This window comes from Barbus barbus, assembly GCF_936440315.1.
Source record: "Barbus barbus genome assembly, chromosome: 21".
NCBI classification, from domain to species: domain Eukaryota; kingdom Metazoa; phylum Chordata; class Actinopteri; order Cypriniformes; family Cyprinidae; genus Barbus; species Barbus barbus.
The window spans coordinates 30,689,154-30,716,612 of NC_136749.1; the positions used below are offsets into that span (position 1 = coordinate 30,689,154).

Sequence of the window (27,459 nt, forward strand, 5' to 3'; positions counted from 1 at the left end):
ACTGCAGCTTAACTTCTGTTAGTGAAATAACATGCTATGAATAAATAACATGAATAAATGTGTGTAATAAATCCTCATATAGACAGAGGTGGGTAGCAATGAGTTACATTTACTTGAGTGAATTTTTTTTGGGTGACTAATACTTTGAGTATATTTAAAGATGGTTACTTTTACTCTTAGTCAAGTACAAACCCGGTTCCAAAAAAGTTGGGACACTGTACAAATTACGAATAAAAAAGGAATGCAATAATTTACAAATCTCATAAACTTATATTTTATTCACAATAGAATATAGATAACATATCAAATATTGAAAGTGAGACATTTTGAAATGTCATGCCAAATATTGGCTCATTTTGGATTTCATGAGAGCTACACATTCCAAAAAAGTTGGGACAGGTAGCAATCACACTTGGGTGTGGACCAAACAACCATCCCGAGAGCCAGCTGAAGAGGTGGTCTTGGTCCGCTTCCAAATGAGTTCTGGTACGGTTGAATGGATGAACCAATGAATGGATGACCTTAGCACATGTGTTGTTTTGTTTACAATTTCTGCTTCACTTGCAAGAAAAGGGCAGTGTGAAAGCAATCCACACCAAACAAACAAACAAACTAATTTTTTTATTTGGTTCAGACCAAAGCAAGTGAACTAGCGGACTTTCCTGGTGTGAATACACCCTAAAGTTATAAATAATGGTCAATCTAAATGTAGTCTTTGAGCTGCCTTTCCTGAACACCCCTACAATGAGACTCCATTGATGTGTTTTGAGCTGTTAGAGGGACATTTATGTTCTTAACAGATGTTTTATCATCAAAACTATTTCCTTGAAAATTCACACATAGTGTAATTGGAAAATACTAGAATGTGCAGCTCTAATGTGATATAATGAATATGAGAAGAATGAAGCAAATACTGTGAAAGTCCTGGATTGAGGTGAGTTACTAAAGATCAGTCAAATCTGATGTTGGTGCAGGTTATTGGGTGAAATGTGGAGGTGGTGAGTTTTGATTTCTGTTTTCTGTAGAGTTTCCAGTCTCTCTCAGCACCTCCTGAATCTACAGATGGAAATGATGATCTCTTCACTCCTCTTATTTCCTTTGATGATCTGAGAGAATCTGTCCATCAGCTGAGAGACAAACTGGAGGATTTCTTCAAAGAGGAGCTCAAGAAGATCTTAGACAGAGGTAAAGTTCTGGAGAATCATCTTAGAAACGAGTCCATCATTATCTCATATCATGGAGAAAATCATATGAGAAATGTCCGTTCACACTGTTCATGTCTGTTGATTTCCACAGTCACCTTCACCAACACTGTTCCCAGAACCAGGAAGGACTTCCTACAATGCAAGTCAGTAAGAAAACAAGCAGAAAAACTCACTGAGTGTGTTCATGTTCTTCTGTAGAAGGTGAAATAAGACTTTTATAATTGATGATATAAATGATTATTTGCACAGGATATCTGGTCATCTGTACTGAGACACTGATGATACACTGAATATGAAGAGTTCAGCTACATAAAAAGATCAAACAGATTCATAATTCCTGATTCTGATGTGTTTTATCATGACCTCTAGACTGGACTATTGTAATGCACTGCTAGCTGGTTGTCCTGCATCTTCAATAAACAAGCTACAGATAGTCCAAAATGCACCAGGTCAAGAAAATATGATCATATTACTCCAATTTTACAGTCTCTGCACTGGCAACCTATTAAATTCCGTATCATTTACACATTATTATTACTTGCCTATAAGGCCCTAAGTGGTTTAGCACCTGCGTACCTAACTTGTCTTCTACCACGCTATAATCCAACCCGCTCTCTAAGGTCACAAAACTCTGGACTTTTGGTAGTACCTAGGATAGCAAAGTCCACTAAAGGAGGTAGAGCCTTTTCACATTTGGCTCCCAAACTCTGGAATAGCCTTCCTGATAACGTTCGGGGTTCAGATACACTCTCTCTGTTTAAATCTAGATTAAAGACACATCTCTTTAGCCAAGCATTCACATAATGCATCTTATAATCTTGTACTGCAGTTATATCTGATCAGACGTACATTATTATTATTCCTTAGCTTGGGTTGAACAATTTATTTTTGCTTAGATGGAACAGCAGCTACGCTAATCATGTCTCTGCTTGTCTCTCCGTTTCTGCCTCCAATCTAGGAATTACAGAATTTCAGTCTGGATCCAACCATTACATGATCTGAGATGACCGAACACCTGAGATGGAGGATCAGCGCCGGGAGATGACGTATGTGTCCCTGATCGTAGGCAGAGGCTAGACACCTGGATGAACGCCAGAGACAGATCCCCATTGAGGACCCCGCCACTTAGACAGCCATCGGAAAAGACCACTGGAACCAGCTGAGCCCTTACAATCTGACTTGCTGCAGTTTGGAACTGAACTGCTGGTTTGTTTGGCCAGAGGAGAATTGGCCCCCCGACTGAGCCTGGTTTCTCCCAAGGTTTTTTCTCCATTCTGTCACCGATGGAGTTTTTGGTTCCTTGCCGCTGTCGCCTCTGGCTTGCTCAGTTGGGGACGCTTCATTTCCAGCGATATCGTCGACCTGATTGCAAGACACTGTTTAAACTTATTGACACATTATTTTCCTTTTTTGATATTGTGCAGTGCTTTGACACAATTTGCATTGTAAAAAGCGCTATATAAATAAAGGTGACTTGACTTGACTTAAAATGTTAATATTGTGTGTGTGTGTGTAACAAATGTCCTCACAAGGAAAGTAAAACCTGAAATTTTTGACATTGTGGGGACTGGCCTGCGGTCCCCATGAGGTGGAAAAAAAACAAAAAAACAAAAATATGTTATCTGAAAGTGTAAGAATGCAAACAGCTTTTCTGTAAGGGGTAGGTTTAGCTTTAAGGTTGGGTTAGGGGATAGAAAATATTGTTTGGTCAGTATAAAAGTACAACCCGAATTCCGGAAATGTTGGGACGTTTTATTAAATTTTAATAAAATTAAAACTAAAAGACTTTTAAATCACATGAGCAAATATTGTATTCACAATAGAACATAGAGAACATTACAAATGTTTAAATGGAGAAAGTTCACACTTTTATCCACTAAATGAGCTCATTTCAAATTTGGTGCCTGCTACAGGTCTCAAAAAAGTTGGCACGGGGCAAAAAAGGGCTGAAAAAGCAAGGAATTTTGAAAAGAACAAAATGGACTGTTTCAAAGTGGAAAAGTGTTCTATGGTCAGGCGAGTCCAAATTTGACATTCTTGTTGGAAATCATGGACGCCTTGTCCTCCGGGCTAAAGAGGAGGGAGACCTTCCAGCGTGTCATCAGCATTCAGTTTAAAATACAGCATTTCTGATGGTATGGGGGTGCATAAGTGCATACGGTATGGGCAGCTTGCATGTTTTGGAAGGCATTATGAATGCTGAAAGGTATATAAAGGTTTTAGAGCAACATATGCTCCCCTCCAGACGATGTCTATTTCAGCAGGACAACGCAAAAGGAAAGGGAAAAGGAAAGGAAAGATGGTGACATGTTCAATACTTATTTTAAGGACGTGACGTGTGGCCAAGTATGGTGACCCATACTCGGAATTTGTGCTCTGCATTTAACCCATCCAAGTGCACACACACAGCAGTGAGTAGTGAACAAACACACACACACTCACACACATACACCGTGAACACACACCCAGAGCAGTGGGCAGCCATTTATGCTGTGGCGGCCGGGGAGAAGTTGGGGGTTTGTTGCCTTACTCAAGGGTCTCACATCAGTCTTGGTTTTGACTGCCCCCTGAAAGACAAAACCACATACTGCAGCTATTACAACAGCATGGCTTCGTAGTAAAAGAGTCCGGGTGCTTAATTGGCCTGCCTGCAGTCCAGATCTTTCACCTATAGAGAACATTTGGTGCATCATTAAATGAAAAATACGTCAAAGACGACCACAAACTCTTCAGCAGCTGGAAACCAAGAATGGGACCAAATTCCAACACCAAAATTCCAGAAACTCGTAAAAACCCGATGCCCAGACGTTTTCAAACTGTTTTGAAAAGAAGAGGAGATGCTGCACCATGGTAAACATACCCCTGTCCCGACTATTTTGAGACCTGTAGCAGGCATCAAATTTGAAATAAGCTCATTTTATGCATACAATTGTAAAATTTCTCAGTTTAAACATGTTATGTGTTTAAACTGAGAACACAACACAACACAGTTATGTTATCCATGTTCTGATGCGAATAAAATATTGGCTCATGTGATTTGAAAGTCTTTTAGTTTTCCTTTTATTGAAATTTAAAAAATGTCCCAACATTTCCAGAATTCGGGTTGTAACAGAAGTCTATGGAAAGTACCCACAATTCACAGAAACAAACATAAGTGTGTGTGTGTGTGTGTGTTTGAGAGAGAGAGAGAGAGAGAGAGAGAGAGAGAGAGAGAGAGAGAGAGAAAGACTTCTTAACCATATTTTATTTGTACCCAAAAGTGAGCAAAACTTCCCTTTGGGGACGTCCTCATTTGTAAAACTGTTATAAAAATAAAGTAAACATTTTTCATTTGAAAAATGCAGAACGTTTTCTGTGAGGGCTAGGTTTATGATTAGGTTTAGGTTAGAAAATGTATAACTATCTGTATAGAAAAATCATACAAGTCTATGTAATGTCCCCATTTAGATAGGTAATGGCATTTTTCCACTGTGTGGAACAACTCAGCTTGGCTCAGCTTGGTTTGCGTTTCCACTGCAGCTTAGTACCGCTGTAGAGTGGGCAAGATTATACACATCATCCCATTGGGCTCTCGCTGGATCCGCTATCAACGAGAGGAACGTCTGTAATTCCTCAACAGACCACGAAACAGACATTTTTAGTTTAAGAAAAAAAAAGGTGCTCTCATTCAAAAAAAAAAAAGAAGAAGTTGTGTTCAATCCTTTGCTGGCTGTGCTGATTTAAATCTAGCAAGTTGCTTGGAACCTCAGCTGAGGTAGTACTGAAAAAAAGTTCCAGGTACTATACCCAGTGGAAAACCCCTCAAAAGTAAGCTGTAACAAAATGTACCATGCCGCAGGGAATGTGTCGTATCAGTTTTATCCATTACTTCTGCGTTCTGAATCTTGCATTCGATGATATCACAAACAAACCAGGATGAGGAGAGAACTGACTTTGAGAGAAAAGCAAGCAATTTGGATGCTAAAAGAAAAGAGGAAGTCAGTTAGAGCTCTAGCAAAAACAAAGGGCATGGAGAAATCAAGAGTTTGGAAACCACCAGCAACCAACAACGACCTGATCGGCTGAGAAAACAACAGTAGCTGATGACAGACAAATCATAAAAGCTGTGAAAATGAATCCTAAAAGACGTGTCTGTAAAATCACCAACAGCTTCCAGAAAGCTGGGGTGATGCTCTGACAATCTACTGTCCTGGAGACTTACAGCCTAGCTTACAGCATACAGCCTCATCTGTAAAGCATGGTGGAGGTGGTGTCATGGCATGGGCATGCATGGCTGTCTCTGGAACAGGCCCTCTCAACTTTACTGATGACTTAATGTATGATGACAGTAGCAGAATGAATTTGGAAGGGTACAAAACCATCTTGCCTACCAATATTCAAGAAAATGCCACCAGATTCATTGGGAAGTGCTTCATATTGCATCAGGACAATGACCCAAAACACCCTGCAGTTCAGTCAAGGAGTTTATAAGAGCAAAGAAATGAAAGTCTTAGATTCCTCAAGTCAATCTCCAGATTTAGTTTAGTTTAGTTTAGTTTAGTTTCTCATAAAGCACATTTCTACTGCCTTCAGAGCAGCCCAAAGTGCTGTACAATCATTCCAAAAAAAAAAAAAAAAAACACAAACAATGACACATCATCTTAAAAAGAAAAGCATTCATTACGTTTCTCCTAAATCAGATTCAAACGCCATAAAATAAATATGCTTCTTCAAAGCTGTTTTAAAAGCGAACACAGAGGGGGCAGCACAAATTTCTAGAGGTAGATTAGTCTATAGCCGAGGAACGACAATTGAAAGGGCCCGATCCCCTTTTCGCTTAAGTTGGGACCACGGTACCTGGAGTAATTGCTTGTCAGCAGATCTCAAGTTCTTAACAGGTTTATGCAAGGTAGCAAGATCTGACAAATACAAAGGTGCAAGACCGTTTACAATATTGAAGATTATTACTAAGGCCTTAAAATCGATCCGATATCTAACAGGTAGCCAATGCAAGGATGCTAAAATTGGAGTTATTCTATCCCTCTTTCTCCTACCAGTCAGTAGTCTGGCAGCTGCATTTTGAACAAGCTGTAATCGATTTACCAATGACTGAGAAATGCCTAAATACACAGCATTACAATAATCCAGTCTAGATGATATGAAAGCATGGATGATTGTCTCCAAATTTCTAGATGAGAGCATAGGTTTAATCTTAGATATTAACCTTAAGTAGTAGAAACTAGTTTTCACCACAGTATTAACTTGTTTGACAAAATTTAGCTCTGAATCAAATAATACACCTAGATTTTTTGTGAATGGATAAAAGAAGCCCCAAATAACTATAAATAATTGGTGAAGAGCTAAGAGGACCAAAAACTACCACATCTGTTTTGCACTCATTTAAATTCATTTAAATTTAAATCCGATTGAACATGAATTTCACCAGCTGAAGAGGAGAGTAAAGGCAAAAACTCCCCAAAACAAGCAACAATTGGGATTGGCTGCATTAAAGGCTGGGAAAAGTATTTCAAAGGATGAGAGCAAGAGTCTGGTGATGTCTATGGGTCACAGACTCACTGCTGTGATTGTGTGCAAGGGATCTGCAACTAAATAATAGCTTTTCATCTTTTATATCTGCCTTATGTTCAACTGTCCCAATACTTATGCTCACATCAATGAGTGGGATGAACTCTAAAAGTGCTGTTCTTTTTATTTGGTAAAACATGTATGAGTTGAAACGGCTAATAATAAAATGTGACATTCTGTACTTTTGTCTCATAGAATACATACCAACATCACAACACCATTCAATCTCAAAAACATTGATTGCATCTTGTAATAATTAAAATCAACAAGAATTCTTGGTTTAAACATATTCTTAAAAACTGATACAATATGTTGCCCATTTCTCTGTTCTATTTCATTTCTTCTGGAAATATAAATTCCTAATTTGGCCTGACCAACAATAAAGTTCATTAATTGACACTTATATTTCTGTAGTCTACTATACTTGAAGCCAAATATAAAACATTGCTTTGTAAAAGAAATCCCTAATAAAGAGAATAAAAATTCTAAAAGATCAAAGAGTGGAGAAAGTCTGTCACAATTCATAAAACAATGGAATATTGTTTCTCTTTCTGAACAGAAAGGACAATTATATTTACAGTGGGATTCAATTTCATCACAAAGGCGTTTACAGCGATTGCACCATGCAGTATTCTCCACTGAAGATCACCTGCTCTTTTAGTCAACGGTGGTTTGTATAGTACTCTCCACTCTGGTTTTATTTCCTCTACCAGTCCTAGTTTGTCTCTCCAAACTGTGTCAATTCTGTCTTTTAATGTATGTTTATTTATTACCTTCACAATACATTTGTATAAGATCTTTCCTTTAACTGTACAAAAATCAACATTTTCATTTGTATTCAAACACAACAGAGGACTATTATGTGAGGATTCTTCAAGATCAGGTGTACTTCTGATGTCTGGGAAGAGGTCATTAGCATCAGGGACAATATCACCCATACTGTAACTCTCAAGTAGAGCTTTTTCCTTGGAGTTTAAACCCCCATCCAGTTTGTTCAGAAAACCTCTAACAAATCTCACTGATCTTATTCCCAGATGTATAGCCACGGTTTCTACATTTTTTAGTCCAGGTTCTGCTTTTTCAACAATATCTTTCAATTGCAATAGCTTCTTTGACACAAGCAAGTCTTTTATCCCTTGAAGGTCAACTCCTGACACATCAAGGCGACTTCCAAACACGACAGGTTCCTCAAGCAACCAGAAAAGAGATGTGGCTGACTCTGTCCATTTATGTTTAAAAAGTCTCCACACTTTAAAAGACACTCACACTTTAAAAGACTTTTATAAAATGAAGGTAGTCTAGACAAATCCAGGAGAGTATAGTCCGTCAAAAACAGTGCAGCATGAAGTCCCATTCCATTCACCCCAGATACAATGATTTGTGCTAATCGTCTCCTCACTAGATTCTGGGGACCCATCAGCAGTCGCTGAATGAACTGTAACCTAAAAGTCGCTCCTCTGCTGACCAGATTCACCAAGCCTTGACCTCCTTCATCCCTTGGCAGGAAAAGCACACTTTGAGGAGTCCAGTGCAAGTTGTCCCAGAAAAAAATTGACCATTTCTGCTTGAAGTTTTGGTAACAGTCCCAGAGGCGGATCGACACAAGCAAGTTTACGCCATAAAGAGGAGCCCACCAGATTGTTGATTATGAGCGTAAGACCTCGATAAGACAGTTTGGGGAGTAGCCATTTCCATTTCTGCAAGCGTCCTTTGATTTTTTTCTAGCATACAATCCCAATTTTTTGTAACAAAGTCATCATTCCCTAGAAAAATGCCAAGATATTTAAATCCGCCTTTCTTCCAAATTAAACCTCCAGGCAAACTGGGAGGACCTCTATTCCAATCGCCCATTAAAAGGGCCTCACTTTTTCCCCAGTTAACTTTTGCAGAAGAATTTTTTTTAAAACTGTTAACAATAATCTTCAGTTTTTCAATATCATCAGCACCAGATATAAAAACAACTACATCATCTGCATAGGCAGAAAGGTGCAACGTGACATTACAGTATGGTATAGTAAAACCACTCAACTCATTTCTTAATTTATGAAGCAGAGTTTCAATAGCCAGGGAATATAACATGCCTGACATGGCACATCCCTGTCTCACTCCCCTCTGAATCCTAAACGGAGCACTCAAACCACCATTGACTTTGAGATCACTCTCAATGTCACGATACATGGCCTCAATCATATTTATAAAAACCTGACTAAAACCAAAAGCTTCTAAAGCCTCTCTCAAATATGCATGCTCTATGCGATCAAAGGCTTTTTCTTGGTCTAACGAAATTAGACCGCCATTTACACCAAATAGCCTTGCAACCTCCAAAACATCTCTGACCAATGAGATGTTATCGAAGATTGACCTATTGGGTATGCAATAATTCTGATTGGGATGTATTACTTGACTCAGAACTTGACTTAACCTTGTAGCTAAAGCCTTTGATACAATTTTATAGTCTGCACATAAAAGAGATATAGGTCTCCAATTGCTTATGTTTTGGAGATCTCCCTTCTTGGGCAAAAGGGTACTAACAGCTCTTCTACAGCTTAACGATAACAATCCTTTATTCAAACTATCATTAAGAACTAAAAAAAATCTTCTCCAATTACTGGCCATAAAATTTTATAAAAATCAACAGGAATCCCGTCAATGCCAGGAGTCTTTCCATTTTCCATGCTCATCATAGAGGTATATAAATCATTTTGTGACAAATTTTGTTCAAGCATAATATTAGACTCTTCATCAATCTTTGGAAGATCATTTAGAAAAATAAAATCATTATCTTCTCTTTGAGACAATTCACATTTATATAAGTTTGAATAGAATCCAACAGCATGTTTGCGTATCTCACTAGGCTCAGTAAGCTCTTTCCCTATATCCGAGCGTAATGAATGCATACAGCTTTGGCCGTTTTTTCTTTCCAAATTGAAATTTTTTTTAGATGGTGCATCCATTTGTGAGATGCTTTGAAAACGTGAACGTATTAACACCCCTTGAGCTTTGGTACCCAACAAATCTGCAAGCATTTCCTTTTTGGATTTACTGCTTTCAAAACAAACACCATCACCTGTAGAAGCTGTTGTATTTAAAAGTTCTAAAATTTCCTTTTCTAAAATCTTCATTGACTGGGCCATATCTTTAGTGGCATTAAGAGTGTACTCTTGACATAATTGTTTAATGTGGACCTTGCCACAATCCCACCATTGTTGTAAGGAAGTATAAAACTGTTTTTGTTTCTTAAAATTTTCCCAAAACAAATTAAAAATTCCAATAAACTTTTTATCATTTAAAAGGGATGTATTAAAATGCCAATAAGCACTCTTTAAATACACATAATTAATAAAAATATTACAAACAACAGAACAGTGATCAGAAAAACCTACAGGAATTATTTTACATTCTCTGGCAAGATTTACTTGATGATTAGACACACAAAACCTATCCAGTCTTGCCATAGAAATAATATTATCTCTACTATGTGCCCAAGTAGCATAGTAGAATGGCACCATTTAAATTGAGAGTTCCAACTTTAAAATCTCTCATAAAAAAAATGTTTTTCTGTTTTAAAAAGACAGAGATAATTAAAAGAAACAGTCAGCAAGGCAAAGACTTCTACCAATGAGAATAAATTATACCATATCTTGTTTTTCATCATTAAGATTTTGCTTTCTAAGTTTACTCACAATTTTCCTAAGACGGAAAACTTCTTTGTCTGCACCTTCTTTCATTAAAATTTATACATCATTAATGAAAGTTGAGCGATCAGGGAAGTAATTTTCAACCTGAACTCCAGGTAAGCCTTTAGGTTCTTTCAAAAATTTGCTAATGTCCTCAACTTTATATACTGTGGTCTGATTATCATTTTCATTTTGCGATGAAAGATAAGAACAATCAGAAATATTGGAATCTGAAGAATCACTGTCATTCTCTGGGACTAAACTTTCAGCCTCATTTTTGTCTTTTTTGGTTTGTTTAAAGACTTTGGTCAGGTGGACTTTTTTCCTTTTATTTGGAACTTTGAAGATTGTCTCTGTTTCCATCTCCGATTCTCCGACAACACCCTCACTGACCTGTTTACCAGTAGTTGTCATTTTATCTGTATTGATGTCACTGCTCAAATTAACAGTGTCAAAAATCATAAAATCAGATACAGATAAACGACCTGCAGTAACCTCAGCCATAGTGGGTTTATTCCCAACCGACCCACCAGAACCTAACGCAACAGCAGCAGCAGGGGCCAAAACATCCTCTGTGACAGACACAACTTCAGAAGGATTACTCTGAGTGTTAGTCTGTACAGTAGCATTTTCATCCATTTTTTCAGGACAAGCACGTATCAAATGGCCAATTTTGTTACAGCCAAAGCATTTCATTATACTTTCAGATGTTGCATAAACTGTATAATTAAAGTCCTCAACTTTAACATTAAAGGACAGGTTCAGCTCATTAGCATTGTTTTTCAAAATCATATAGACCTGTCTCCGAAAAGACACTACATGTTTCAGCAAGGGTGATTTACAACTAAAAGCAATTTTCCTAATGGGAGAAACAATCTTACCAAAGGAAGACAATTCTTTAGCAATACTTGCATCAGAAACAAAAGGAGGAACATTCGACACAACAATCTTTCTAGAAGGGCTACTTAGCGGCAGAACATGCGTAAGCGCATCATTAATCACGACTCCCGTTTTTTTTTTTTATTTAACCTTTATTTATCCAGGTAAACTGTTTGAGAACCACTTCTCATTTACAAACATGCTGGCCAAGAGGCTACAAAAATCAATAAGGACATACTATACAACTGTACATAGTCAAACACATAACACACATAGGACAGGCAATTGAATTAAAAAAGGTAAACAGCAAAAAAAAAAAAAAAAGAAAAAGTGCTTAAATATGCGTGTATAAATATAGTTCATAATTATCAGCAGGAACAAGAGTCAGCTATGTAATTTTGGAGGTTTTGTTTAAAGGTGGAAATTGGAATCAAAGATGTAAGTTTCAGTGTGTTTTGTAGTATATTCCAGTCATGTACTGCTGCAAAGCGGAAGGCATTATGTCCAAAGATAGTAGAAGTAGGAGGGGTACTAAATTTAATCAAATTACTTGATCTTGTATGATAAACGTTATGAGCAGCATGAAGAAGAGATGACAGAGAGGTGTCTTGCCCAGGATTGTTTTATATATGAAGAGAAACCAGTGATGGAGCCGCCGAGTATGAAGAGAAGGCCAGCCCACCCGTTTATACAGGTCACAATGATGAGTGTGAAAGGGTACATTAGTGACAAAACGGATGGCTGAATGATAAAGTGTGTCAAGTTTATTTAGAACTGTTTGGTGCCATTCTATAGATAATATCGCCATAGTCCAAAATTGGCAGTACTGTCATCTTAACGAGGGTGCGTTTAGTTGCATGAGTAAAGGAAGCTTTATTGCGGAAAAGAAAGGCTAATCTAGCTTTAATTTTTGTTTGAAGGTTAATGATGTGTGTGATGAATGACAGAGATGAATCCAACCATATACCTAGATATTTATATTTTTTGACATACTCCAGAGCCATACCGTTCATGCAGGTGATTATAAGTGGAGTCTCGGTAACTGGTTTTCGGCTAAAAAGGATACAGTTAGTCTTGCTGGTGTTAATTTGAAGGTGGAGATTATCAAAAAACTGCTCTATAGAGGTGAAGCTGAGTAAGACTGGAAGCCACAGAATTGGGAGAGGAACCAACTGAATACAGAATGGTATCATCTGCATAAAGATGTATCCTAGAGGTGCCAGCAGCTTTGGCTATATCATTAACATAGATAGAAAAAAGGGTTGGGCCCAGGATGGAGCCTTGAGGCACACCTTTAGAGATATTAAGTGGGTCTGACATAATATTTTCCACCTTCAATTGCTGGGCACGGTTGGTGAGATAATTGGCAAACCAAACACAGCTAGAAGAGGACAGACCAATACTGGAAAGCTTATGTAAAAGGATCCTATGGTCTACAGAGTCAAAGGCCTTGGCGAGGTCTATAAAGGTGGCAATACAGACCTGTTTGCTGTCTAATGCTGTAATTATCTCGTCAAGGACCTTTGTGATAGCTGTTATACACCCATGTCCTACCCGAAAACCAGATTGCATGTCAAATAATATATGATTTTTATCCAGAAAATCATTTAACTGTTTTAGGACGAGCTTCTCCAGAACTTTGGCAAGACATGGTAGGATGGAAATTGGGCGATAACAATTTGGATCAGATTCAGAACCCCCTTTGAAGAGGGGAAAAATTATAGCTGATTTCCAATCAATAGGGAACTCAGAAAGCTGTAAGGACATGTTAAAGAGTCTTGTGACGGGAGCGGCAATAATGCGGGATGCTGCTTTTAAGAACATGGGATCAAGACCATCAAGGCCAGCAGATTTATTTGTGTTCAGCTTGGAGAGTTCATCCTGGACTTCAGAGGTGGAAAAAGGCATAAAAGAAAAGCCATTGTTGCATGATGAAGAAAGTTGGGCATCTGCTAAGGTTGGAACTGAAGTATCCACTAAAACTGGATTAAGGTTTGACATTGAAGCTGTATCGGTTGCATTAATAAAGTGATGATTTAGAAGTGAGGCCATCCGAGACTTCTCGGTAATAATGATGTCATTAAATGACATAGAAACTGGTAAATTAGGTGAAATAACTTTATTTTCCATTACCTTGACTGTTTTCCAGAATGCCCTAGCATTAGTGCCACATGTGGTGAATATTTCTTTAAAATGAAATGTTTCTGATGGCCTGTGTTGCTTTATTTCTGCATTGGCGGAAGGCCAGCCAGTCAATTGGAGTTTGGGTAAAGCGAGCTTTTCTCCAAAGAGCATTTTTATGATGAATAATCTCAGCCAAGTCATTTGAAAACCAGGGACTATATCGATTTTTTATTCTAATTTTTAAAAAAAAGACCATGCCTCTTCCAAGAGGTGGAAAGAATTAATTCTGTCCCAGGACACGGCCGCAACATCTTGGAGAAAAGCTTGCATGTCTAGTTTTTTCAAAGAGCGCTTGGTTACAATTACTGGGGGCCTTTTGAATGAATGGCCAGAACGTACACATGCAATAGCGCAATGATCAGTTATTTGACTGAAAACTCCGGCTTGATAATTAGATGGATTGTTAGTCAAAAGGAGGTCAATCAGAGTAGATGATGAGGAAGATTTAAGATTAAGTCTGGTGGGCTCAGATATCATCTGAGTAAGGTTTAGAGCATCAAACTGTTGCAAAACTGTATCTGGGGGATTAATCATATCCCAGTTCAGATCACCCATAAGGACAAACTCAGAGGATATGTATGGAGCTAGGAATTGACTAAAGGCTGTAAGTGCAGAAACTGGAGTTGAAGGTGCTCTATAGCAAACAGCAACAGAGATAGAGAAAGTAATTGAAAGCCTCAGCTTTAGTACCAATAATTCAAGTTGTTTAGGACCTGACTTAGAAAGAACAACAGTACATTGTAGATGATCTTTAACATACATAGCTACACCACCACCCCTGGTAGCTCTATCCTGACGAAACACATTATAACCTGGTATAAAGATGTCAAGATCAGTATTCCCTTTTTTAAGCCAAGATTCAGAAATAGCGAGGACATCAGGATTAGCTGTATGAACCAATGTTTTTAAAGTGTCAAAATGCTTAGAATTCAGCAGACTGCAAATATTTACATGTAAAAAACCCAATGATTTACGGTCACAAAATTCACCAAATGACAGCTGGGCAGTAACTGAGTTAGCTGGCCCAGGATTTGGAACGAACATTACCAGAGATCAATAACATGAAAATAATTAACATGCGTCTAAGAGCAACACCAGAACAAATCGATTGTTTGTCTTTTACAGAGGGCAAAGCCAGTAACAAGTTGGAGTCAAACAGTTCCTGCAATAGCATAATTGAAAAATATGGAAGAGTTCGAAATACCTGGGTGACAGAAAGTCCAACAGATTTAGTAATCCAATAGGATAGGACATCTCTCGATTGAAGAATGAAGTCTAATGTTCCCCGACAATGAAATGCTGTGGCAGACCCTAGAGTGCGTTTACCAGCAGGCCCGGGGTCCTGATACTGAACATGCAGCAAAAAGGTAAATGACAAAATCCAGAAAACCAGTAATATTTTTATAAAGAAAAGCATGATTCAGAGCTATAGTAGTGTAGCACAGGCTTCAAAGTATGCTGAAAACAAGGCTTGATGTATCTTGATGTAAATCCTGATCCGAAGACCCCTGCCACGGATCTAGGCTGAAGGCAAGCCACACGGCAGCAGGTCCATGTAGGCCTCAGACCAGGAGGAGTAGGCCGAGAACCTCTCAGAATAGCTGTAGCCAGATAGCGTAGGCTTTAGTGTGTGCTGGAAGCAAACCACAATGCAGCTGGCGATAGATGTTGTTATCTTGCTGTAAATCCTGTTTCAAGAGCCTGTCACAGATCTAGGCTGAAGACAAGCCACACTGCAGCAGATCCCTGAACTGTAGCATAAAGTAGCACGAAGATAGGCCTCAGACCAAATAATAGGCCAAGAGCTCACAAAAATAACAAAATAAGATATCCATAACTACAAAACTTCGTTAAAATTAAATGAAAACACTGTCTGGATTATTTCAGTGAAAAGTGCACTAAAAACCTTTTAAAAAAATTGAGAATAAACAAACAAAGAGCAGACAAAAAGACATGCAGCCATCTTGGAAAGTAGGCGGAGCTATAAATAAATGTTTGAATAAGCTCATTAGCTTTTTCGATCGCGTTTAAAAATAAAACAACCGCGTTGTTCATTTTAGATGCAGAAACAATAGCGTTGCAACCAACTACATTGCCAACCGCTAAAGCACATTCCTCCACACTGAATTTACACAAAATCTTAATCCCATGACGCCGAGTTAGACCATCACTACTCGTAACACCTGACGCAGCCATGCTTCCCGGCAACAAAGACACCGGGAGCAGACTTCCACAACTTTCTCTAAAGAAAACTACTCCTCATACACAAAATAACACACAAAAAACATAAACAAACAAACAAACACAAAAAAAGTTAGAAAACACACTCAGGTGTCACTCACCGCGCACTCTTCTCACTCGCTCCACAAACCTCTCGCACATGCGCACAAGAGAGAGAGAGAGAGAAAGAAGTTTTATTTAAATGTACTGTAAATGGCTTTATTATACCCTGCCCTTCTTTCAACTCAATTCAGTACATGTTATTACATCAGGGCACTTCATGTGATTGCTTCGGAATTTAGCAGGTCTTAAAATCATGTGGTACATCTGTACGATTTTCAAATAAACACACACGTATCGTGTGCGTGGACATACGATCTTCCGACCGTCAGCACGGTGTACACCCGGCGTTAGTTGGGGATGCTTGACTGCTGAAAAAACAATAGATACCATCACAAATTTTGTAATGGTTTTACTGGTTATCATGGGACTTGTATTGGTTTTAATGGAAACTGTAATGGACCCTGTGGATCTCTACTGGTAATTGGTCACCTTCTATTGGTGGCTTGCTAAAACCAATAAATCCTAATGGAATATGTCCCAAATATTCCACACACTACAAAATACAATTAATATTTGATGGTTTGTAATGGTATTTGTATTGGAAACCATTAGAATGTTCTGCGATGGTTCTATTGGGTTTTTTTTTTTCAGCAGAGTGATTGTGCAGACACTATTGGAAGAGATCTGAACTGGATGATGACATCAATGAATCATCAATGAACTGACTTTATCTGTAAAAATGACTCTTTGTTATTGTCCTCTTGCATTATTGACAAACTATATTCCTGTTGACACTGTAAAGCTGCTTTGACACAATCTGTATTGTATAAAGTGCTATATACATAAAGGTGACTTGACTACAAGTATGGGTTATCATACTTGGCTTATACGCCATTATTACCATCACTGTTTACTTCAATAAGATTCAGATGTGTCAATACTAAACTCTACAGAAGCTTTACAGACTCGCAGACACAATTGTTTTACACACATCACTCAAACACAGAAACAGGAAACACGTGTTCAGGGAAAGAGAAACTGAAGTGCAGTTGAGCTGTTGTGTGTTTGTGTCTCTGTATTCAAGCAGTAACATGGCAGGAGCCAGAGTTTTTCAGGATGAGTTCTTGTGTCCAGTATGTCAGGATCACCTGAAGGATCCAGTGACCATCCAGTGTGGACACAGTTACTGTAAGAGCTGTATTACAGGCCGCTGGGATCAGGAGGATCAGATGAGAGTCTACAGCTGTCCTCAGTGCAGACAGACCTTCAGTACAAGACCTGCTTTAGCTGGAGACACCATGCTGGCTGAAGTGGTGGAGAAACTGAAGAAGAGGAAACGTCCTGCTGACTGTGATGCTGAAGCTGAGTGTGATGTCTGTACTGGAAGAAAATACAAAGCTGTCAAGTCCTGTCTGATGTGCTTGAACTCTTACTGTCAGAATCACCTTGAGGAACATGAGAGTTGGTTTAAAGGAAAGAGACACAGTTTGACTGATGCCACTGGACGACTGCAGGAGATGATCTGCCAGAAACATGGGAAGCTCCTTGAGGTTTTCTGTTGCACTGACCAGAAATGTATATGTGTGCTGTGTACGATGGATGAACATAAAAACCACGACACTGTTTTAGCTGCAACACAGAGGACAGAGAAACAGGTATTTAAAACTCAAGTTAATATAATTGTGTAGTTATCTAACAGACTGTTTATTTTCTGTGTAGAGCTAAAAAAAACTTGACACTGATTAAATATTGCTGACACTCGTTTCACCATATTTAGAGCTTACAGCATTCACACTGCACAAATAATGGAGTGATCAATTCATCTGTTCTTTGAAAAATATATACTTTCATCAGGCAAAATACAAGCTCTGCTACAGCAGAAACACTGTCAGTGTGAAGCTCTATGTCTGTCAGTTTCAGTTTCTGTAAGGAATCCCCAAACTGGCCCAACAACAGAAATCAATGGGTAGGCGAAGGTATAATGTGTGTAAGTCTTTTAATTGCGTTTCTGCAAAGTTCACTTAATTTATCAGGATTTTGTTAAAATTTTAGTCAAGCTCCGTGTTTAATCTGATTTCAATTTCAAGTGATCATTAAATTTAGGCTGTATTTCTTTTTTAGGAATATATATATATATATATATATATATATATATATTTTATTAATTTTCACTTTATAAAGAAATAACATCCTTCCAAAATACAAAAACAATGACAACAACAGGTAAACAACAACAACAAAAAACCTCTCACACACAAAAAGCAAGGGTTACATGTATGTCCATTTACATGGGAATTCAGTAACTCGGGGGGAAATAAAAGAATATTGAAGTTCTGACAATGAGTAAAGCTTATAGTACAACTAACAAAATCAGCCATGACACGCTTAGATAAATCCTCTTGTCAGAATGGAAGCAATGTCAAGATCAACATATGTCAGAAAAGGTTCCCAAATTTTATGAAAGACTGGGAGACACTCCCAGTGGATAAGACACTGGATCTGTAACCAAAGAAACACCCAAAATTTTATTCAGTTCTATTCCAACAAAACCTCTGTATCTCGTTACAGAACCACAGACAATGAGTAAGCCCTTGTGAAAAAGAAGTGTGCTTAATTGCAGTAAAAGTGTACTATTTGTGTACTTCAATTATTAATAGTATACTTTTTAAAAAGTGCACTTGCAGATAATATAATATAATCTAAATTAAAGGCCACTTACGTGTACTTAAAGAGAGTACACTTTAATGACAATAGGTCTTAACATACTTAAGTGCACTTTAAATTTGTGTGTTAGTAATGCTATACATTATAGAGAGCAAATGACTCCACAAGGAAAGTAATGCCAGTAAATTTTGACCTTGTGGACATTTTTAGGTCCCCAATGAGAAAACAGGCTTATACATAATACAAAATGATGTTTTCTATGATGGGGAGATTAGGTACTTTTGTTTTATGTATGTAAGTGATTTTGCATAGTACTCCAGACTCTAATAAGTGAGTTAAAGTGTTGCAGCTGTGTATAGTGTTTGGTTTTTCTTGTGCATAAGCAAAAAGCATTTTTGTATATTTTTTTTAGATGTTATTTTGTCAATAAATGTAATGGGTTTTCATTTTGTGTTTGTGTTGGTTGTAACTAGGTAATTAAGAGATTTTTATTTTTTTTAAAAAAATTTTTAAATAGCCTATACTAAATTTCAACTTCATTGCCAGAGATATACAACATTGAAATGACATTTAAGTATATTTTAGTTGACATTAATTGCTTGTCAGTACATTAGTAGTACACTTTAACCATATTTTAAAGACACTAGAAACAATTATTAAAGTACATATAAAGATGTACTAAAAAGTACCACTTAAGTGGTTTAAAAAAAACACTACAAATTTAAACTTATTGCATTTAATATCACTTTAAAATGTGACAAATTTGAAGTTAATTACATATACAATGTATTTAAGTGTTGAAAATAACATTTAATTTGCACTTATGTGTGTTCTTTTAACTACCAGTTTTAGCTACTTTCAATTGAAGGCAGTTGGCAACACTGATCCCTGGTGAGAAGAAGTCATTTGCTGGTACAAGACTTCTTGTGTGATGAATGAGTTGATGAATTAATAATTTCTTTATGTAAAAACTGATTAAAATAATCTTAATCTTTTGTGTTTATTTCACATCAAACACAAGACAACTTTAAGCAAATAGTATCTCAATCAAGTTCAAGTTCATGAATTCTATTTGTATTTTTATACACTAAAAATAAAATGAACTTCAGTCAAAAAGGATAAACTACGCAAAAAAAAAAAAGTTGTGCATGTTCAGCTGGAGTCGCTTTGAAGTCGTGCATCTTCGGAAGTGGAGCTGCGTGGAAAGTTACAAAAAATTCTGTGCACACCGCCATGCGAAATGAGGTTGCGCACACTCATAGAGAACTTCCACCAACACTGCGATGACGTCATATTTGCTGCACACACCCAAGCAGAATTGATGACTTAATTATTCAGTGTTGAAAACGTCATTTGAAAAACAACAGTAATCCAACCAATTGTCACGAAACGCTCGCAGACTCTATTAAATGCTGCACTTGGATCTTTAATAAAGTAATCCAAAATCGTAATCCACATGAAACAAGAGCAAAAAGCTTCACATAAGGTGAAAACAGACCGGTCACCAGCAAACACAGAGCAATTCCTCCACAATCCAAAGTTCAGTTAGCCAAGTATATATACAGTAAAGTGTGTGTGTGCCATTATGTAGCTTTTGTAATGCACTTGGCAAAGGGAGCGACGCAATTTCCTCATTATCGTCAGGTGGGATACATTTATACAGTCAGGTCCATAAATATTGGGACATCGACAAAATTCTAACATTTTTGGCGCTATACACTACCACAATGGATTTCAAATGAAACGAACAAGATGTGCTTTAACTGCAGACTGTCAGCTTTAATTTGAGGGTATTTACATCCAAATCAGGTGAACGGTGTAGGAATTACAACAGTTTGCATATGTGCCTCCCACTTGTTAAGGGACCAAAAGTAATGGGACAGAATAATAATAATAAATCAAACTTTCACTTTTTAATACTTGGTTGCAAATCCTTTGCAGTCAATTACAGCCTGAAGTCTGGAACGCATAGACATCACCAGACGCTGGGTTTCATCCCTGGTGATGCTCTGCCAGGCCTCTACTGCAACCGTCTTCAGTTCCTGCTTGTTCTTGGGGCATTTTCCCTTCAGTTTTCCCTGCACTTTGAAGCGCCGTCCAGTGAGTTCTGAAGCATTTGGCTGAATATGAGCAGATAATATTGCCCGAAACACTTCAGAATTCATCCTGCTGCTTTTGTCAGCAGTCACATCATCAATAAATACAAGAGAAGCAGTTCCACTGGCAGCCATACATGCCCACGCCATGACACTACCACCACCATGCTTCACTGATGAGGGGGTATGCTTAGGATCATGAGCAGTTCCTTTCCTTCTCCATACTCTTCTCTTCCCATCACTCTGGTACAAGTTGATCTTGGTCTCATCTGTCCATAGGATGTTGTTCCAGAACTGTGAAGGCTTTTTTAGATGTCGTTTGGCAAACTCTAATCTGGCCTTCCTGTTTTTGAGGCTCACCAATGGTTTACATCTTGTGGTGAACCCTCTGTATTCACTCTGGTGAAGTCTTCTCTTGATTGTTGACTTTGACACACATACACCTACCTCCTGGAGAGTTTTCTTGATCTGGCCAACTGTTGTGAAGGGTGTTTTCTTCACCAGGGAAAGAATTCTTCGGTCATCCACCACAGTTGTTTTCCGTGGTCTTCCGGGTCTTTTGGTGTTGCTGAGCTCACCGGTGCGTTCCTTCTTTTTAAGAATGTTCCAAACAGTTGTTTTGGCCACGCCTAATGTTTTTGCTATCTCTCTGATGGGTTTGTTTTGTTTTTTCAGCCTAATGATGGCTTGCTTCACTGATAGTGACAGCTCTTTGGATCTCATCTTGACAGTTGACAGCAACAGATTCCAAATGCAAATACTTGAAATGAACTCTGGACCTTTTATCTGCTCATTGTAATTGGGATAATGAGGGAATAACACACACCTGGCCATGGAACAGCTGAGAAGCCAATTGTCCCATTACTTTTGGTCCCTTAACAAGTGGGAGGCACATATGCAAACTGTTATAATTCCTACACCGTTCACCTGATTTGGATGTAAATACCCTCAAATTAAAGCTGACAGTCTGCAGTTAAAGCACATCTTGTTCGTTTCATTTGAAATCCATTGTGGTGGTGTATAGAGCCAGAAATGTTAGAATTGTGTCGATGTCCCAATATTTATGGACCTGACTGTATATATACAAATTAGTTTTTCATATATTATATAGCACATTTAAAAAAATATAGAATATGTATGTTTATTTGCAACAGTTATGCTAACAACAATAAAAAGACATGCATGTCAGCAAAATCTGCTGACGGATACTGTGCTGCATTGTCACAGGAACATGCCAGCTGAAGATAATGAGGAAATTACATGGAGTTTGTCATGTTGGGATGCTGTTGCCGGAAAGAATTGGCGCTGGGGTGGTCCATTAAGTGCTACTTATATAGGCTCGTAATGATAATTTACAGGCCTGACTGATTAGCTCCTCCCAAACTATGTCTGGAGCTTCAATTAAAACGGATCACAAATATCGATTATGTATCAATTTTGTTATTAGATTATTTTGAATATCCCATACTTTCAATTCTTCGTTTATCAAGGACCCGGTATCGCATGGAAATTCATTCGGCCATTAGTGAACTCACGGACACAGATCTGCCAGTTCTGATCTTCTGATCTGAACTATACCTTCAAGCACATCTGCCACATGCTCACTCGTACAAAAAGTGTGGTTTCCTTTAGTAACACAGTTGCAACTTGTGAAGTCAGTGATAGACAGAAACCAGAAGGTTCCGAATGATGTGCCCTATGCTCCAGTCATTGGTACCTCGGTATGATCCATCCTGGAAACAGATTTGCAGAAACATCAGACTGTAGTTTAATCTACTAGAAATAATGATTTCAGAGGATATCGAAATACATTTTAGACAATATATCAAAAATAAACATTTTAGATGTCAGATAAAATGTATCATGCCAATTAAATAATTAAACAATTAGAATACAACCCAGAATAAGGTTCAGTTCCAGTTCAGATAAATGCATAACATCAGTTGCTCAAATATGAATAAGCGATGCATACCTGACAGTAGAGAGATACACAGTGGCCCGTGAGAGATCTAGTGCAGAGACTCACATGCCCTGTGTGGGGTGTTCTGGTTACTGTTATGGATTGAACAGAGCATGAGACGTACGGATCCATGTGCAAAGCTTTATTACAGAAGCGTGGTCAAGAAACAGGCAAGGGTCAGATAACACCGGTACATCTCAGGCAAGGCAAAGAATAATCCTAGGGCTGGCGTGGGTCTTCTATCGGGGAACAGTATGCAGAGGGCTTGACAAGAGAGGTAATCCGATAACATAAGCAGTCGTCTAGGCAAGGTGCAAACAGAGTCCAAACGACAAGGCAAGAGAATCAAAAACAAACAGGAAATCAGGCAACGAGACAATACGATGAAATTAGACTAAGACTATAACTAGGAATTTAAGACAAAACTAGGAGAGTGCTCTGTAACGTTGCTATCACTAACGTAGCGATATGCGCAAACAATACTTAGCAGTGAGAGAGAGGAAGTCCATGGCTTATGTAGAGAGTGTGATTGGCTGCAGCCTTGTGCGTAATCAGAGTGAAATGGATTGTGGGAACTGAAGTCCAGTGTAAGTGTAGCAGTCTGTGTAGTGTGAGAGTCAATATGGAGAGTGGGTGACCTCTGGTGGTGAGTGAACGGAAGTTCATAGACCGTATTCGTGACAGTTACAAAATTCCAAATGACTTTAATGCCGCTTCGCTTTTATAACCAGACCAGAACAAAGAAATCTTCAAATCAGTTGTAAAAATATAAAAAACTTTTTGGTTTGTTAGGATCTCACGACGAGAGGGCACACCTGGTTGGAGAAAGGAAAACATTCTCACAGACACAGATGGAGACACACTCCTCATCAGCAGAACACAAGTGTTCAATCTTTCTCATATTATAAGTGACTGCTGTGAAATTTGCGAAATGTGAGACCATTTTACCAAACGCACAGAGACCTTTAGAATGATACTAAACATGAAGGGGAAAAACAACAGATTCACAAGATACATCATATGTAGTATATACATATTCTTGTGAATTTTCAGTGAAGCCTGCTGGGGGAGAGGGGAGAAAAGGGTCATAAATGAGCAAGGAGAGAGGTTTGGGCAAGGCGGTGTCATTTGCTGTCTTTGGAGATCTCTTCTCCAGATTAGTTTTATTGTTTTGTTGCATGGCATCTGTTTTTTGAGAGTTCCTGGACTTTGATTTCATGGGGAGATCATTTCACGTCTGAGACACTTACAATCTTCTGTTTGTCCTCCAGCACCACCTGAAGGAGATGCAGAAGACGTTCCAGCAGAGAATCCAGCAGAGAGAGAAAGATCTCCAGCAGCTGAGAGAGGCTGTGGAGTCTCAGAAGGTGAGTCTGGAGAAGAAGAGAAGTTTATCTCAGTCTCAGTTCAGACTCACTGAATCCTGAATCACTGTGTGTCCTAACAGCGCTCTGCACAGACAGCAGTGGAGGACAGTGAGAGGATCTTTACTGAGCTCATGCGCTCCATTATGAGAAGCCACTCTGAGCTGATACGGCTGATCAGAGATCAGGAAAAGCAAGCAGTTTGTCCAGCTGAAGGACGACTGGAGCGACTGGAGCAAGAGATCAATGATCTGAGGAGGAGAGACGCTGAGCTGGAGCAGCTTTCACACACACAGGATCACATCCAGTTCCTGCAGGTAACACAGATCTAGAAGAACAGGATCATAGTGGACTTGAGCAGATCCTGTTGTGACACGACACTCACAGAGAAACATTTCATGAGTGTCTTATTATATAATCATCAGTCAGACTCATCTGATCATCTTCTTTCGTAAGAGACGCTGCTTACAAATGGCTTTCAGTTCTAGAAATCTCTTAAGAATCATTTCTCTCAGCTCTTTCTTCTAGAAGATATATTTAGCTGCCAAACACCACTAGCACCACCAACAGTTCAAAACTTTTCATTTCAGCATCTAACTCATTTTTAATTCTGATTTATTACATCATGGTGAAATCAGTGAAATTGATGGTACAGATTCTGAGTAAACTGATTTTTATTGGCCTGTAACACATTGATGATCACGAAGACCCCAAACATGAATTGAATCTGTACATTAGCAATGCTTTAGTGTATTGAAACCAAACCAAACCTGAGTGTGTCTTAAGGGTCATTGTTAAGTTATAAATGATGACCAGTCTAATTGTAGCCTATGAGCTGCTTTTCCTGAGCAAATCTACTCAACCCTACAATGAGACTCCATTGATGTGCTTGAGCTGTTAGATGGACATTTATGTCCTTAGCAGATGTTACTGAAGATCAGTCAAGTCAACAAGAGCCACACAAATCTGATGTTGCTGCAGGTTATTGGGTAAAATGTGGAGCTGATGAGTTTTGATTTTTATTTTCTGTAGAGTTTCCAGTCTCTCTCAGCAACTTCTGAATCTACAGATGGAAATGATGACCCCTTCATTTCTCTCATCTCTTTTGATGACTTGAGAGAATCTGTCCGTCAGCTGAGAGACAAACTGGAGAATTTCTGCAAAGATGAGCTCAAGAAGATCTCAGACAGAGGTAAAGTCCTGGAGATTCATCTGCTCTCAGAAACGAGTCCATCATCATCTCATATCATGGAGAACATCACATTAGAAATGTGTTAGGAATGAATGCAGGATCATGAGAATAACACTGATCATGTCTGTTGATTTCCACAGTCACATTGACCTACATTGTTCTCTGGACCAGGAACGACTTTCTACGATGTAAGAAAACAAGCATGTTCTGTAAAGTTCAGCTACATGAAAAGATCAAACAGATTCATAATTCCTGATTCTGACATGTTTTATCTCCATCAGATTCCCATCAGCTCACTCCGGATCTGAACACAGTGAATAAATACCTCCATCTGTCTGAAAGCAACAAAGTGATTACTGCCACTAAAACAGTCCAGACGTGTCCTGATCATCCAGACAGATTTGATGTGTATCCTCAAGTGTTGTGCAGAGAGAGTGTGTGTGGACGCTGTTACTGGGAGCTGGAGTGGAGTGGAGATAATGGTGTGCGTATATCAGTGTCATATGAGAGCATCAGGAGGAAGGGAGGTGTTGAGTGTATGTTTGGATCTAATGATCAGTCCTGGAGTTTGTTCTGCACTCCCTCCAGTTCCTCATTCAGACACAATAAAATAGTGACTGATCTCCCTGTAGAGTCCATCATCAGTAGAATAGGAGTGTTTGTGGATCACAGAGCAGGAACTCTGTCCTTCTACAGCGTCTCTGACACAATGAGCCTCATCCACACAGTCCAGACCACATTCACTCAGCCGCTGTATCCTGGGTTTTGGGTTAATAATGAATCATCAGTGAAACTGTTGGTGAATCAGAATAGATTGACGAACGATTCTACCCATAATGCTTTGAGCTGTATGATGAATCAATAACAGCTCCCCCATAGCAAATCTTTTCTGGCCCAGCTCCCGGCCACACAATCGGCCCAAGTACCGCAAAGAATGACGGCCCTGAAGTGGACCAGAACTGGATTTAAGACAAGGACTACACATGGGCCATAACCGGCCCGAATCTCAGCCAGTTAATCACCCTTAACTGGCCCTGAACTGGCCCAAAACAGGTTTTATTATTGGTACCAATTCTCAGCCTTAAGTAAACAAGAAACCATCAAATATGAGCCACACCTGAGCCTTATATTCTCCAGACCCAGTACAGAATCTTATATTTGATATTATTTCATTGTGTATTACTATAATCGCCATTACTTAATTTGTGAAATATTTTAGTTACAGAGCATCGAAGCACATTGCCAGTAGCCCCTCAAGATGAATGGTTTGAATTTGGATCTGTTTCTCACACAAAGCATCACACGGATACCGAAGATTTTAATAAAAAATAAAATACCTTTTATTTAATACATTTGCATGACAGCATATTAATAAAATGATGGTAAACCAAATGATCAATGGTAAACCAAATAAATATTACATGATAATGGTTAAATGATCTCTCTCTCTCTCTCTCTCTCTCTCTCTCTGTAAGGATTCTAAGATTATTTGTACTGAGAATAATAATATACAATATAATCAAATTATAATTAAGTGCCGTTTAATGCAGTTGACTGATTTGCTTAATTTTGAAATTATAATGTTGCATTCTGTTTTGACTTGCCATTTCAAAGATTAAATTTAAATAATACTACACTTCATAAAATTTTCTGTGATAATTTTTAAAGCCAAGGGCCACTGACCAAGTTATGACCAAAATGTTTGCTCTTATTCTTATTCTTCGTCTTATCGTTGTTGTTGTTATTATTGTTGCTGCTTTTTTTTATTGTTGTTTTTGTTAAGTTCCAAGACAAAAATTCTGATTTTTATTAAAGGTGCCATAGAATGCATTGATACAATATTTTAAATTGTTCTCTGATATTTACATTGAAGGTATGTGGCTTATTTAAGAGCAAAAAATCTCCAGAAATGGTTTTACATGAGCATTTACAACCCTAGGATTTCTCCCTAGAATGAAATGGCTTGTTATTGGCTTATTTGGAATGTTGAGCTCTGCTCTGATTGGCTGTTTCACAGTGCGGCTCATTTCAGTAGCTCACAGGAAGGAAACACAGGGTAAAAATATATATTTCAATGCTTTCTCTCAGAGTTATATTTTCTGGTAATTATACTGTATATAAAATGCAGGCATCAGGGAGCTGGTATTAATATGCAGGGCACTGAAACTGCTTTCAAATGCACGATCGCATTTTATTTTCACTTTCGAGATTCGCGATCACACGAACTCTGTTTATACTATGGAGCAGCAGTACTTACCACACATTTTACAAGATCAGATGCTTGTCAGTGGTGCTCAGGATCTGTAAATCATTCGCCATCATCTTCAGTCATCTCTCCTTACTCTGTTTATGTGGTAAGTGAAATTACTTATGTACTGCAATGTAACAGG

At 38.3% G+C, this 27,459-nt stretch overlaps 2 protein-coding genes across 2 annotated transcripts; both read left to right on the top strand.

Moving 5' to 3' along the window:
* Positions 1 to 160: 160 nt before the first annotated feature.
* On the top strand, positions 161 to 17,518 carry LOC306887856 (E3 ubiquitin/ISG15 ligase TRIM25-like; the record flags this gene model as incomplete). The annotated part of the gene is made up of 5 exons (XM_079445857.1): positions 161 to 184; positions 1,026 to 1,185; positions 1,297 to 1,348; positions 16,878 to 17,448; positions 17,513 to 17,518. The coding sequence occupies 5 exons, from the start codon at positions 161 to 163 to the stop codon at positions 17,516 to 17,518; spliced, it is 813 nt and encodes a 270-aa protein (XP_079301983.1).
* A 7,283-nt stretch (positions 17,519 to 24,801) lies between these two features.
* Positions 24,802 to 26,709, top strand: LOC306887857 (stonustoxin subunit alpha-like; the record flags this gene model as incomplete). Its single annotated transcript, XM_079445858.1, has 4 exons — positions 24,802 to 24,858; positions 24,910 to 25,069; positions 25,210 to 25,257; positions 25,351 to 26,709. 4 exons carry the CDS (start codon positions 24,802 to 24,804, stop codon positions 25,932 to 25,934), a joined length of 849 nt encoding a protein of 282 aa, XP_079301984.1. The 3' UTR covers positions 25,935 to 26,709.
* Positions 26,710 to 27,459: the final 750 nt, after the last annotated feature.